Raw genomic sequence first — 15714 nt, forward strand, 5'->3', positions numbered from 1 at the left:
TCTTTGCAACTGGTTCCCGCACCCCCTAAGCCTTCCTACCAGCTCAGTGACCCCTGATGATTTGAGTTCAGTGAAGCCTAAACTTGTCTTTGGCATTGAAATATTTAGTGTGTTTAGTCAAAATATACTACCCCGCCACCCAATTTATTTATTTATTTTAATGTGCATTGGTGTTTTCCCTGCATATATGTCCATAAGGCCATCAGGTCCCCTGGAACTGGAGTTACAGACAGCTGTGAGCTGCCATGTGGGTGCTGGAATTGAACTTGGGACCTCTGGAAGAGCAGACAGTGCTCTTAACCACTGAGCCATCTCTCCAGGCCCTGTTTAGTCAAAATATTTTTTTTAAAGGTAGGATCTCACTATGTAGCACTGGATGGCCCAAAACTCACTATGTAGCCCAGGCTGGCCTTTAGCTCCTCATTCTTCTCCGTGTCCTCTCCCAGATAAAAACCTCAAACCTGCTTCCCAAATGCTGAAATTAAGGATGTGTGCCTGCACACCCGGTGTTAGTCAGATTTTCAGAACACTTCATCCCATGCATTGACACCATTTTATTGTTAAAAATGTGCTCTGGAGTGACAATATTTATCCTTGGCTTTCCCTGCGACTTGTGGGGGAGTGTTTGTCATCATGGAGGGACTACTGGGAAAGTCACACATCCACATGTGTACACACACAGACACACACACACACACACACACACACACACACACACAGCTACCGCCATTAAGACAGCATCACACCACCATACTTTTGCCTTCAAAGGATAGAGAATTCTACATGGTAGACGGGTAGGTTGGATGGCTCTGGGTGACAAGAATGTCATCTCCTTGAGTGGGAGCCAAGATGGGGGGAGATTTGTGGACACATTCATATATAAGCACATTACCCCAGCAATGAGGCTCCCAATATCCTTTCCAGGAAGGAAAGCTTCCCGGACTGTGTAAACAGCCCACCCCTGGAGTCCATACCAGTCCATTTCTCCAGCTCTCATGATCCCCACTTCCAATGTGATGCCACCAGGGCACAGAAAGTCCCTCCTGATATTCACATAACAGATTCCTTTTCACATGTGGCGGCATCCCCGGCGGGTCCCCGGTACTGTTTGAGAAGGGGGTTCCCCTCCTCTGTGGCGAGGGGCAGTGGATTCAGAGGCATGTCATTCTTCACATGGATCAGTTCAGGCTCCGAGCTTGGCGGCATCTTGGTACGATCCACGTAACTCTGAAGCAGTCCTGCCCCAAATGCGTCACCTTCCACATTGAGGATGGTACAGGACCTGTCCCTAAAAGGACACGAGCAGCAACAAAGTCAGAGGGAAGGGAGAGGAGGCCAGGGCCCAGGCAGCCTGCCTTCCCCCGCTAGAAAAGACGTTCTGTGAGACAGGGTCTTCTCTACATAACTGTCCCGGAACTCACCATGGAGAGAGACCAGGCTGGCTTCAAACGCACGGAGATTAAACGTGTGCACTACCACACACGACATCCTTGCTTAGTGAGACAGCATCTCTCACTGACTCCAACGCGATCACATCAATCAGGGAGATGGGCTGGCCAATGAGCTCTTACAGAGCCATCTGTCTCCGTCAGGGCCGGGTTTTATATGGGCAGTAGGGATGCAAATAGGCCTCTACTTGTGTAGCACATACTTTACTCTCTTCCCATTGTACAGATGGGGAAGTTGAGACACAGGAAGAGTAAGGTCGCATGGTTATGACAGAACTGAGATTAAGCTGCCTGTTCTAGGAGTCATGGTTCCAAAGTACCACGGCTCACTGCCTTTCTGGGGTTCCTTATAAAACCCCAAAGATTGGGCCAAGCACAGCGGCTCGCACGTGTATTTCTAGTACCACAAAGTCTGAGGCAGAAGGACCATGAGTTTGAGGCTTGCTTGGACTACACAGTAAGTGCCAGAGCAGCCAGGGTTACATAATGAGATCCAGTCTCAAAACAAAAACACCCCAAAGCAAACAAAAAAAATGGCAAGATGGTCCAGCAGGTAAAGCTGCTTGTTGTCCAAGACTTGGAGGCTTGAGCCTGATCTCCAGAATCCACACAAACGTGGACAGAGAAAACCAACCACATCATGAAGCATACTCCATCCCCTATCATGCACACACAAATAAAAATACATAAATTGTCATCATTATTTTTGTTTTGTTTTTCAAGGCAGGGTTTCTCTGTGTAGACCTGGCTGTCCTGAAACTCTTAAATTCACCTGCCTCTGCCTCCCAAGTGTTGGGATTAAAGGTGTGCACCACCACCACCGCCAGAACATAAGGAGGACTAGGGTTCCACATGCTCCCTTCTAGACCCGTCTTGTCTTTCCTCCTGGGCTCAGAAGTCCTTAGGCCCTTTCCCAGGCGACTCCTCAGCACCCCCAGACTCCCAAGGCCCCACTCACACTAGCCAGTCCACGGCCAAGATCAAGGAGATGTCCTTGACAGGGAGGCTGACGGCTTCCAAGATGATGGCAAGCGTGAGGACCCCCCCTGCAGGGATGCCTGCGGCCCCCACACTGGACGCAGTAGCTGTGACCCTGGGGAGGGAAGAGCAGTGAGATGACATATCGTGATGGGAAGTAGGGGGCAGGGCTCCAGGTCACAGCTCTGCAGCACTCACAGGATGGTGATGATCTTCACGAAGTCCAGGGACACCCCGTTTAGCTGGGCAATGAACACCGCTGCCACACACTGGAACAGCGCCGCCCCGTCCATGTTGACCGTGGCGCCGATGGGCAGGATGAAGCGGCTGATGTGCTTGGCCACGCCGTTCTTCTCCTCTACGTACTTCATCATCAGGGGCAGCGTGGCAGAGCTGATGGAGGGAGTCAGAGTGAGCCTGGGTGAGCACTCCTGGGCCGCAAAGGCTAGGCCCACAGTCCAACGGGGCCATTCCCAAGCTGAGGTTGTCATCTACCACTCAGCCCTAACCCACATCATCCGGAGACCCTGCCCACCTGCCCAAACCCCCTTTCCTCCCACCATCCAGAGGATCTAGCTCTCCAGTGTCCTTCCCTTCCCAAAGCAGGTACCCAGGATCCTGCTAAACAGAGGGGTCCTGAACAGTGCTTGGAGTATAGTGTGCTATGTACAGGAGGACTAAGGTCTCAAATGCTCCCTCTAGACTCATCTTATCTTTCTTCCTGTGTCCGGAAGTCTGCAAACACCCACAAAAAGCTGGATGTAGTGACACATCTTGTAACCTCAACCCCAGGGAGGGACCAAGTCCGTGTGTGTGTGTGTGTGTGTGTGTGTGTGTGTGTGTGTGTGTGTGTGTGTGTTTTCCCCCTTCCCGAGACAGGGTCTCTCACTATGCAGCTGGGGCTGGTCTGGAACTTGTTTGTAGACCAGGCTGGCCACTGACTCCCAGGTGCTGGGATTAAAGCACCGCCACACCCAGCAAGGATTCCACATTTGAGAGCAGCCTGGGTTAATGTAGTGAGACCTTGTCTCAAAATAAAGAGGCCCGGGAAGTAGGTCAGTGGTTAAGCCCAGTGAGGGCCGACGGGTGTGGCTTTCTGTGGAAGGGCTGATCCCTAGCATGCACAAGGGCATGGTTTCAACCAAAGTACTACAAAAAAAGAGGAAAGGGGGCTGACTAAGGTTGGCTTAGTCAGCAAGCATGATGGCCCTGAGTTCAACCCCTAGTGTAGGAAAAAGGATCCGTTCCCTTCAGCTGTCCTCGTATCTCCACACAAGAATAAATGCTTTTGGTTTTGTTTTTGTTTTGTTTTGTTTTGTTTGTTTGTTTGTTTGTTTGTTTGTTTTTTGTTTTTTGTTTTTTTTTTTTTTTGAGACAGGGTTTCTCTGTGTAGCTTTGCGCCTTTCCTGGAATTCGCTTTGGAGACCAGGCTGGCCTCGAACTCACAGAGATCCGCCTGCCTCTGCCTCCCGAGTGCTGGGATTAAAGGCGTGCGCCGCCGCCACCACCGCCCAGCGGTTTTTTGTTTTTAAAAAAGGGAGGGGGAGTGTCTGAGGAGATGGCTCTAATTGCACAAACAGGAAGACCAGAGTTGAATTCCCCGTTCCCATGTAAAAAATCAGTCATGCAGTACAAATGTCTGTAATCCCAGCAGACATCCCTACAGGAAGGGTAGGGATGCCAGAAACTTGAAGGCCAGATAGCCTGAGCACACAGAGGAAAAACAAAGAGGGTGTTTTCTGACTTACTGAGTGTTCACGCCTGTACAACACACACAAGAACAAAAATACAACAGAAAGCAAAAAAGACTAAGTGTTTCTCTCGTTTCTTTCAAGGGCAGTGGAACCCAGGACCCCAAGCAGCTGATGGAAGGGTCCGGAGAGACGGGACAGTGGTTAAGAGCAGTGCTTGCTCTCCCAGAAGACCTGGGTTCAGTTGCCAGCTCGCGGCTGTAACTACAACCCCAGGGGAATCAAACACTCTGCTCTTGCCTCTGCACACCACACCCACTGCAGACATACATGTAGGCGAAACGCTGATACACACAAAACACAAAGGTTAAGAAGAAAAAGAAAAACTGATTTTAAAAAAAAAGGAGCCGGGCGGTGGTGGCGCACGCCTTTAATCCCAGCACTCGGGAGGCAGAGCCAGGCGGATCTCTGTGAGTTCGAGTCCAGACTGGTCTCCAAAGCGAGTTCCAGGAAAGGCGCAAAGCTACACAGAGAAACCCTGTCTCGAAAAGCCAAAAAAAAAAAAAAAACAAAAAAAAAAAAAAAGGAAAAGAAAAAGACATCCTGTATCCATATCAAATGGCTCCAATCACACTATTTCACAGGTCTTCAAACACCGATAGCCACCTCCCAGGTCCCTTTGTTACAACTGGTAACAGGCCTCACCTAGAAGAGGTCCCAAAAGCTGTGGCCAGTGGCGTCATGATCCCCCACAGGAATCGATAGGGGTTTTTGCGGGTGAAGATGAAATAGATGAGGGGCAGAACCAGGAGCCCGTGGATGGCATGCCCCAGCAGGCAGCACAGGATGTATTTGCCGAGGCTGATGAAGAGTTGGCTGACATCCTTCATCTCCACAATCTTGCTGGCCACCAGGAACAAGATGCCCACAGGGGCGTACCTGATCATCACAGAGACAGGTTAGTGCTGCTGACCACGTGACTGGCACAGCCAGGCCCTGCGCTCGGCACTTCAGCTGACCACACGTCCCAGCCTCTCCCTGAAGTCTGGGGTGGCCCAGGGTACCGCCCCAAGACTGGCCTATGGGACACTCAGCTGCCTGTAGACGTGCTTCTTCCCTTTGAAGGCAGTCTGGCTACGAGATGAAAGCCTGCGAGTCTCCATCCCCGCCAGAACAGCAGCCTCAGGTGTATACTCGACAATGAATGAAAGAAGTACCCACCACTCTGAGTCATTTGCTTTCTGGGTTCGCTTGTTATAGCAGCTGCCATCAGAAACACTCTCAGTAAAAAAGAAAAAGGTGTGACGGGGTCACGCTAACTCCCAGCTCTGTGGCATTTGGAACATACCCTAAGCCTTTGATCATGGCTGACTGACAGCCCACTAAAGAGTTCCTATTACAGCATGTCAGTCACAGCCACTGGAGCCAATACTGAATATGCATCTAAAAAGGACTACAAAGATGCCCTTCCAGACACATAGGCATGCGTTAAGTTGTGAGGATCAAAAGTCCAAGGCCCGGGAATGGAGAGATGGCTCAGCAGTTATGAGCACTGGGTGCTTTCCCACAGGATCCGGGTTTAGTTTCCAGAATCCACATGGTGGCTCACAACAGCCTGGACCTCCAGCTCCAAGGAATCTGGTGCTCTCTTCTGACCTCCACAGGCATTGAATACACATGAAAAAAGTTTAAGACCAAGAAACCCTGTCTCAAAAAGTAAAGAGGGCTGACAAGTGTGGCTCAGTGGTAGGGCCCCTGCCTAGAATCCCCCCAGTGAGGAGCTGGGGTGTGGCTCAGTGGTAAAGACCCTGCCTAGAATCCCCCAGTGAGGGGTGGGGTGTGGCTCAGTGGTAGAGCCCCTGCCTAGAATCCCCCAGTGAGGGGCTGGGATGTGGCTCAGTGGTAGAGCCCCTGCTTAGAATCCCCCAGTGAGGGGCTGGGGTGTGGCTCAGTGGCAGCTCAAATCTCTGCTTTTAGTCTTCAACACGAAATAAAGAAAACACCAATCACTAACTTACAGGATGAAGTGAGACACTAGCCGGGAGGCATTTGTACACAGTCCCACTTCTGGTCCAACAACCATCCCTGTCTCCAGAGCAAAGACCCCAAGGTGTACTTGCTATCAGCTAGGCTTCCCAATACCCTCCTGCCTAGCTGCCATGGCCGACTGACTCCTCAGCTTTTTCCTTTACACAAAATGGCACCAGTTCCCAGCCACCTGTGCAACTAGGAAGAGCCAGTTGGCCAAGCCCTAGCCACTCAGACTTGCCCGGAAACTTTATAAGTGCAAATGCTTAAATAAATATTTGCCACTGTTTACTCTGAGCACGGGACAGACCAGGCACTGTCCTGAGAACAGTACGCATATTAACTCTTTTGTGACCTCTGAAGCAGCTGTCACGGGCCCCAGTGTCTACGGAGAAAAATCTAAGCACAGGAAATTAAGTCTAACTTGAGAGTAGAAGGTACAGCTGGGAATGGGCAGCACCAGGGTGGGAAACCAGGCTGTCTGAGAAGCTGTTCTCACTCACATTACCACTTTGCTACTCCAGCACAGTGATCTTACTGATCAAGACATACCAGGGGTATGGTTGTGGCTCAGTGGTAGAGCCTAGAGCCCAGAACTCCCTCCCATCCCCAAAGCGAAAGGCTGGGGGTGTGGCTCAACCCAGGAGTACTTACTTAAAAGATATTTGGCTCTGGTTCAGATCCCCAGCACCACACTCCCAAATAATATTGAATGTGGTGGTGGACGCCTGTGTCCCATCACTTGGGTGCAAGAATAGGGGAACTGAGTTTGAGGCAAGCCTGGGCTACACAGTGAAACCGTCTTTCCAAACATCTACAACAAAAAGGCAAACCCAATGAGTATGGCTTTTTCTGGTTTGTTTGTTTTTGTTTTTTTTTTTGGAGACAGAGTTTCACTATGTAGCTCTGGCAGTCCTGGAACTCACTCTGTAAACCAGTCTGGCCTAGAACTCAGAGATCCACCTGCTTCTGCCTCGAGTTCTGGGATTAAAGGTGTACACCACCACTGCCTGGCCTGTTTGTTTGTTTTTATAATTTATTTATTTGTATTTTATGTACATTGGTGTTTTGCTTGCATGTATGTCTGTGTGATGGTGTTGGGCCCCCAGGGACAGGAGTTACAGACAGTTATGAGCTGCCATGTGGATGCTGGGAATTGAACCTGGATCCTCTGGAAGAGCAGACAGTGCTCTTAACCACTGAGCCATCTCTCCAGCCACTGGAAAGTTACTTTTCTTAAAGATTTATTTTACATGTAAGGAGGTTTTGCTTGTATGTATGTATGTATGTACACCACACTGGCCACAAAGGGCAACAGACTCCCCTGGAATCAGAGTTGGAGAAGCTTGCAAGCCACCCTATGGATTCTGGGTACTCAATCCAGTTCTTCTGGAAGAGCTGACAGGGCTCTTAACCACTGAGCACTCTCTCCAGTCCCGGAAAAGCTGTTTTTTTTTTTTGCTTTTTGTTTTGTTTTGGTTTTTCGAGACAGAGTTTCTCTGTGTAACAGTCCTGACTGTCCTGGAACTCGCTTTGTAGACCTGGCTGGCCTCGAACTCACAGAGATCCGCCTGCCTCTGCCTCCGGAGTGTGCTTGTTTTGTTTTTTAAAGTAGCCATCTTGTCTTTTCTCTCAGTTTCTCTCTCTTTTTTTTTTTTTTTTAAGATTTATTTATTTATTATATATACAGTGCAATGTCTGCCTGCATGTGTGCCTGCAGTCCAGAAGAGGGCGCCAGATCTCATTATAGATGGTTGTGAGCCACCATGTAGTTGCTGGGAATTGAACTCAGGACCTCTGGAAGAGCAGCCAGTGCTCTTAACCTCTGAGCCATCTCTCCAGCCCTTCTCTCAATTTCTGATCTTTAGATCCAGGCCAAGTGGGCAGGGTCAGTTTGAGACCAGATGGATAAGGGGAAAACAGAGGCATTTGCGTGTGGTTTTTGCTTTCATTTCCTGAAGTCACTTAACAAAAACCAGAGGACAGCACTCACATCTGTGGCTGTGGCACAGGGGATGGAACGCAGGCACTCTTGGTACCCGTGAGGCAAGCTGAGCAAGACCATGGCTTCTATGAGTCACCTACACTCCATGGCAATTGAGTAAGGCAGGCACTATTTCAGATCCTTAGTTCAAAAGGAACCATGTTGTTACATCGAAAGCTGTGGTACATCAGTTTGGCTGTCTTCCATCACCCTCTAGTATGATCAAGAAGGCAAATGCTTTAATCCTAGCACTTGTCCAAGGCCACATAGCCAGGGAATGGTGGACACTGGATTCTTTTTTTTTTTTTTTTTGAGACAGAGTTTCTCTGTGTAGCTTTGCGCCTTTCCTGGAACTTGCTTTGTAGACCAGGCTGGCCTTGAACTCACAGAGATCCACCTGCCTCTGCCTCCCAAGTGCTCGGATTAAAGGCGTGCGCCATCACCGCCCGGCTGGACACTGGATTCTAATGAAGACCCCCTCAGGCTCCAGTGAGCCGCATCGGGAGGCTCCCCCATATCTACAACCGACATGCCCATCCCTTGTCCCCACCACCTACCACATAATCCAGGAGACCAGGACCATGGTGGCATCATTGAAGGAGTTGAAGAAACGAATGAGCAGTTCTCCGTCAGGTCCCAGCTTCCTCAGGGCCACACCGAAGACGATAGCGAACACCACCAGGCCCAGGATGTTCATGCCCTCTACCTCACATCCCAGCTTTGGGAAAGGAACAGAGCAGGGTGGAGGAGAGAGAGCATTAACCCAGCTACACTGCACTTGTCCTAGGCCCTGCCGAGGCCCAGGAAACCAGATCAGGGGTCACCCAGAGAGAGTGGGGCTGGAACTAATGAGTCCTGGTCATTTTTTATCAGCTTTACACAAGCCAGGCTTATCTGGGAAGAGGGAACAACCTCGGCTGAGAAAAAGCCTCGTCTATCAGATTGGCCCGTAGGCAAATCTGTGCAGCATTTTCTTAGTGTCACACTCACACTAAACGCTCCACCTGCTGAGCTATATCTCCCCAGCTCCAAGGACCACAGACTTTAGATCAAATTTCACACTGTACATTTTTTGGGGGGAAGACTCGAACAGCAAAGGGTGGGAGGCAAACTGAAGAGCCACAGTGGGCCTGTGGTGCAGCTTCCTCAGCCCGTCCTGCTCACCTGGACCATGGTTCCGTTGATCTCTCTTTGTGTACAGGCAGGTGGCTGTAGACAGGGTTGGGAGGATTAGTGACATGTCAGCGGTCAGCACGGCTCCCCGCTACCATGCTGGGAACAGAATGCCCAAAACTAGCTCCACCGCCGCCCTGCGCCCTGCGCCCCGCGCCCCGGCCCCCATGCTGGCCTAGAGCTCCCTATGTAGCCAAGGATGACTCTGAAATTTCTGTACTCCTATTTATTACTGGGCTCACAGGTGTGTGCCACCGTGCTTGGCTTACTCAGTGCTGGGGAATGAAACCCCAGGGAATGCTGGGAATGCGAGGTAGGGACTCTGCCGACTGAACCACAACTCCAGTCTCAAGGATTGCAGAGTTTAAATCTAAAATCATACTAAACTTCTGGAAGACTCCAAAGACAGAGGAGAAGGAAGGCGGAGAAAGGGACTGCCGGCGAGGCTCTGCAGGACCCCCACCCTTCAGCTCACCTGTACTGCACAGGCGTTGGCGTCTTTGGGTGCATATGAGGTAGCGTACTGCAGATGGAGTGGAGGAGAAAAAAAAAAAAAAAAATCAGTGTCAGTTGTCACCAGGGCTGCCACACACCATCCTGGGTACAAAGCCACAAACCGGGCCCAAGCATCCCTCATTCCTCCCTCCCCTCCTCTTTCCAAAGACAGGGTCTCTTGTAGCCCAGGCTGACTCCTAACTCCCTGTGTAGCCAAGGATAACCCTGAGCTCTCGATCCCTCCCCATCCACGTCCCACGTGCTGGGATTATAGTAAGGGCCATCGTGCCAGGTTTCATTTATTAAGACGGTACCTCCTTGTGTAGCCTGAACTCCCTATTCTCTCTTTTTTTTCAGAGCTGAGGACCGAACCCAGGGCCTTGCACTTGGCACTCTACCCCAACCCCAAAGATTTATTTATTATGTATACAGTGTTCTGCCTGCATGCCTGCCTACAGGCCAGAAGAGGGCACCAGATCTCATTACAGATGGTTGTGAGCCACCATGTGTTTGTTGGGAATTGAACTCAGGACCTCTGGAAGAACAGCCAGTGCTCTTAACTGCTGAGCCATCTCTCCAGCCCCTGTATTCTCTTACCTCAGCCTTCCTGAGTGAGTACTACAAGGCTCCACCAAGCCTCCCCAACATTCTCCTTTCTTTCTTCTTAAAACTTAATTTAACGTGTGTATGTGTACCCAACATGTGCACCCCCCACACGTTTGGAGGTCAGAGGATAACTGCGTGTTCCGGGAATCAAAATCAGGCTGTCAACCTCCCACAGGAAGCACCTCCACCTGCTGTCTGGCCAGCCCTCGTCACCCCCCCCCACCGGCCCCCAGGCTCATTTCTTAATGGGAAAGGCATAGATGAGTCTCCATGGCAAACCAAAAGCCCCCGCTGGCAAGTTACTACATGCATTTTCCTTTTCTCTGCCCATCCCCACCCCACCCCCAGTCCTTTAGCACACCCGGGAAGACTCACAGAGCGGAATGCGGCAGACACCAGATTGGAGGGGAAAACATTCCTGCAGAAATAGACATTGTCGTTAGGTACTGTCGTGGGAGGGCGGGGAGCGGGCAGGCGGGAGAGGGACAGGGCTGGCCTCTTGGAGGGTGGTGATGGGAGTCTCTCCTTTCTTGTTCTTGGTTGTTTCAGAAAGGGTCTCCATGTAGCTCAGGCTGGCCTCAAACTTAACATGCAGCTGAAGGTGATGTTAACCTTCTGCTTCTCCTGCAGCTACCTCCTGAGTACTGGGATTACAATCACACTCTTTATCACACACACACACACACACACACACACCACCATATATTTAGATAGTGTCTCATCATGTAACCCTGGCTGCCCTTGAACTCAGAGATCCAGCTCCCACTGTCATTGTGCTGGGATTAAAGGTGTACACCACCATGCCAGGCCATAAACATTTATTTATTGGGGGGGGGCATGTGCACCCCACTGCTCTTGTGTGCAGAAGTCAGTTTTCTCCATCTGTTGTGTGCGTCTCAGAAATCAAACCCAGGTCATCAGGCTTGGCAGCGAAAGTACCTTAAGCCCTTGAGCTGGACTCTAGCATCCTTTTATCTTGCCATACTAGAGACTGAACCCAAGGACCTTGCCCACTCTACCACTGAACTACATTCTCAGCCACCTTTTTATTTTTTGAGACAGGGTCTTGCTAAGTTGCCCAGGCTGGCCTCTAGCTGCATCGGCCCAGGGCTTGCCTCAGACTTGTGATCTTTCAGCCCCCAGAGTAGCTGGAGGAATTAGTCCAACACCACCAAGCCAGCACACCTTTCCAGGATGTGGGAGTCTCAACTGGCCTCCTCTGGCCCCAGGAAGCTGGTATTTCAGAACTAAGGGATTGTGGGTTAGAAATTAAAAAAACTAAACAAACAAAAAATTGGGCTTTTGAGAGGCAGGCAATGGCAGGGTCACACCAGGCCTCAGCTCCACCCCCTACAACCATTTAATACCCTGGTGTCTTGCATCAGCTACTTCCTGGAGGGGTGAGGACAGGGTGATCCCTAAGGGGCAGGCCGATGGGTCGGAGAGCACGGGAGGAATAGGGGGGAGGATCTGGGCATGAGGAAACGTGGCAGTGAGAGGGGACGGCTGTTCCAGTCATGAATATGCATCTGTCCTTGCAAGGCCACTTGTGTGTGGCGGGTGTCTGCCCTATGCCAGGTGGCAACAGCTACTGCTTTACATAGCCAACGCCTTTTTAACCGAAGGGGGCTGAAGGTGTATCGGTGCAGGCGTGGGGGCTGCAGGTGTATCGGTGCAGGCGTGGGGGCTGCAGGTGTATCGGTGCAGGCGTGGGGGCTGCAGGTGTATCGGTGCAGGCGTGGGGGCTGCAGGTGTATCGGTGCAGGTGTGGGGGCTGCAGGTGTATCGGTGCAGGCGTGGGGGCTGCTTCAAAGACAAGGCTACACAGGGTAACCCTGCCTTAAAAATACACACACACACACACACACACACAGGAAACTGAGGGCACAGAAAGGCAAGAAACTTGCCTAAGGTTTTTTGCTTGTCCTTGTTCTTGGGGGTGGGGTGGGGAGGTGAGAGTCTCATGCAGCCCAGGACAGCCTAGAACTCCTGATCCTCTTGCCTCCATCTCACCGGTGGTGAGTCTTAGTTGGAGGTGTAGCCACCATATGTCTGACTTGTACTGCCCTCTAGAACTCGGGCTTCAAGCTTCTACCGGCCTGTGGCATCATTAAAAGTGGCTCCAAGCTGGGCCGTAGTGATGGCGTACGCCTTTAATCCCAGCACCCGGGAGGCAGAGCCAGGCGGATCTGAGTTCAAGACCAGCCTGGTCTACAGAGTGAGTTCCAGGACAGCCAGGGCTACACAGAGAAATCCTGTCTGGAAAAACAAAACAAAACAAAAAAAGTGGCTCTTTAAGAGTTCTAGTGGTGGGGGAGGTGCAGATAATAAGGTCCCAGCATACACATGGCAGCTTGCAACCACCTGTAACTACAGTCCCAGGGAATCCAATAACTGCTTTTGGCATCTGTGGGCACCAGGTACACATGTGGTACGCAGGCAAGACATTCATACATATAATAATAAAAATATAGACAGAGTGCCTAGAACCCTGTGTGCGTACCTCACAGCTAGCTTAAGGCCACGTGTGCGTCTGTGTGTTTACCTGAGTGCCAGCTGGCTGAGACTGAGGGTGGGTGGCCAGCCAGCCAAGTGAGTTCCAGCTGTTTTGAGTTTGGGCAGGAGGGAAAGGCTCTGTTCATAAACAGCCTGAAGGTGGGTGTGCCTGCTCACAGCCCAGGGCAGGGCCCAAGACCCAGCTAATCTCCACCAGCCAGGAGGCATACTCAGTATGGACAAGAAGAGCCCAGTCCTCCATCTCAGCCCCTGCTGTGGCCCGGGAACAGAAGATGCCCTGTTTTCTGACTCACTTTTTCCTCCACCCCTTCTCGTTTCCTTCCAGGAAGTCCCCAATCTGAAGACACTGAATCAGAGGGCCTCATGGCAAGGCCACGTGGACCCAGAGTCTAGAGTCCTCCAAAGTGGGGAGGGTACGAGAAGGGCAAGTTGGGGGAGGGCACTGAAGGGGAGCACGCAGGAGGAAGTGAGATGGTAAGGCAGAGAGATGGCACCGGAAAGCTGATTGGCTGCTTGGGGTTAGTTAGAGAGAGTGAGCGGGAAGCTGGGTGCGAGGACACTTATCACTGGGGATCAGGAAGGCCCTCACATCCCCACTGCACCCCCAATGGCTCCTGACAGAGGAGTACAAGGGCCTTAGACCCTGGGTCCAAATCTTTACCCAGGAGCCCCTTCTGTGTGCCCTTCGCCACCCAAAAATTCCCTCCCAGTAGTTTGCACAGCTGTTCTCTGTGGAGCCGCAAACTTTTTTATTTGAGGGGGCGCTTGGCTCTGGCTCTTTTCCTTAGATCAGACCTTGCATCTCTTTAGACACCCCACCCCTGCAAACCGAGGAAAAGAGGCTTGAGGCAGGACTGCCAGGAGAGCAGCCTGAGCCATGTAGCAGACTTGTTTTCAATAAGCAAAATGATGCTCTGTTATCCCAGCCACTTGGGAGATGAAGTCAGGAAGATCAGGAGTTCAAGGCCATGCGTGGCTGTGTGGAACCCTGTAACCTGTCTCCAAAAACAAGACTAGGAAGGGTTACTCCTCCTTCCTCTACAAGCCCTCCACATCTAGATCCGCCCCCAAATTTAGGGAACTTCCGTAAAAATTCACCCTTCCAAAGAGTTCGAAGTCCTGTTAACATTACCTTGGGTTTTCCTAGACTCTAGGAGGCGTGTCTTACTCTGGGGGATCTAAAGTCCCATCACTAGTGGTGGCACACGTGTGTAATCCCTGCACTTGAGAGCGTGAAGCAGAAAGATTGCCATGAGTTCAGGGCCATCCTGAGCAACATAGACTCAGAGTCCTTCCTCCCTCGAACCGTCATTGCCGCTTGTACCCGGCCCTTCCCACCCCAATCCCCGGTGGGAACACACCTCGCGAGATCCAGGAAGGAATCCAGCACCTCCTTGGTGGGTACACTGTGGTCACAGGAGCCTCCCACCGAGCCGTTGATAGCGGTAAAGGCGGCGCCCGGCTTCAGCGCCAAAGCCAAGCCCACGCCGAGCGCGGACGCGAGCAGTGTGGTAACCAGGAAAAAGAGCAGCGCCCAGGCGCCTACACGGCCGAGGGCGCTAGGGTCCAGGCTGGCTGCACCTCCGATCAGGCTGCACACCACAAGAGGCAGGATGATCATCTTCAGCAGACGAAGCAGCAGCTCTCCCGGGAAGGCGAAGGCGGTCAAGCGCGCGGGGCCGAGCGCTTCAGCACCGCCCGCCGCCGAGACCCCCAGCCCTATCACCACGCCGGCCACCACCGCCGCCACCGTGAGCAACACCAGCAGGTTGGCGCGAAGACAGCGGCGCACCTGGTCCCAGGAACCGCAGCAGCCACCTTCTTTCGCGCCTTGGTCCTCTCTGGAGCCCAACGCCGGGCCACCGTTCGCGGTGGGATCCACTGCCACCCCTTTGGGGTCGGCCTTAGGGGGATCCACTGCCATGCTGAGCCGCAATTGGGGGTTCCTTGCGCGCCTAGAGACTGGGTGCAATGTTCTTGGGACCGAGAGTCGAGGCTGGAACTTTGCAGGGGTCCTTGAAGTTGTGAGTCCACAGGCTCTCGGAGGGTGGAGTGTCCTAAGCCCCCCGGGCTGTGCGCCGAGACCCCTTTACTTTTCCCAGTGTTGAAGGATCCCCAAAAACTGGGAGTTTTCTTCTTTTGGGGTGGGGGAGGCAGTTCTTCACACTAGGACATGGGAATCTTTGACTCCGGGAAAGCTTTAGGGCGCCCAAGTGGCGGAGGTCTTCAAGAAGCTCAACCCAGGTGGCGTAGATCCGGGATGCCTGGCTCCGGGAGACCGGGATGCGGGATCCCAGGGCTAGGGCGCCTGGCTCTCGAACCCTGGGTACTGGTGCCCTAGGAGGAATGGACTGAGGGTCGCGGGTCCGGGAGAGGAAATCCGATTCCAAAATGCAAATAGGCAGAGGCCCGAGGATGTGGAAAGTGGCGCCAAAGAGCGAATAAAACACCTCCCAGGCCGCGCCGCGTGGCTCTGAGACGGCTAGACGGAAGCGATTAGGATTAAAGGCGAAGGGCGGGGCCTGAGAAGGCGGAGGCCAGCCCGCGAGCGCTGATTGGTTACGGAGCGTTCGGCGCCAGGTGGTGAGCGAGGGGTGGGACCAAGATCAAAGAGGGGCTGGTCACCCAAGCAAGGCTGAATAACAATGCCTGGACAGGGGCGGGGCCGGAAAGGGGGCGGGGTCGGAGAGCATGCAAAGGCGTCCAAAAGGGGCGGGGCGTTGGGAAACTGTACCAACCCACATCCATCCACCCGGACCTCACCCCGACCCTGCTAAGGGAATCTAGCTGTGGG

At 52.3% G+C, this 15714-nt stretch overlaps 1 protein-coding gene across 1 annotated transcript; it reads right to left on the reverse strand.

Annotated features, from left to right (window-relative positions):
- Positions 1-740: 740 nt before the first annotated feature.
- Slc1a5 (solute carrier family 1 member 5) lies at positions 741-15045 on the reverse strand. The gene is made up of 9 exons (XM_059281196.1): positions 14282-15045; positions 10779-10821; positions 9778-9825; positions 9294-9338; positions 8687-8847; positions 4823-5056; positions 2625-2819; positions 2407-2541; positions 741-1288 (listed from the first exon to the last, which is right to left on the reverse strand). Exons 1-9 carry the CDS (start codon positions 14842-14844, stop codon positions 1051-1053), a joined length of 1662 nt encoding a protein of 553 aa, XP_059137179.1. The 5' UTR covers positions 14845-15045; the 3' UTR covers positions 741-1050.
- Positions 15046-15714: the final 669 nt, after the last annotated feature.

This window comes from Peromyscus eremicus, chromosome 1 (genome assembly GCF_949786415.1).
Source record: "Peromyscus eremicus chromosome 1, PerEre_H2_v1, whole genome shotgun sequence".
Classification (NCBI taxonomy): Eukaryota; Metazoa; Chordata; class Mammalia; order Rodentia; family Cricetidae; genus Peromyscus; species Peromyscus eremicus.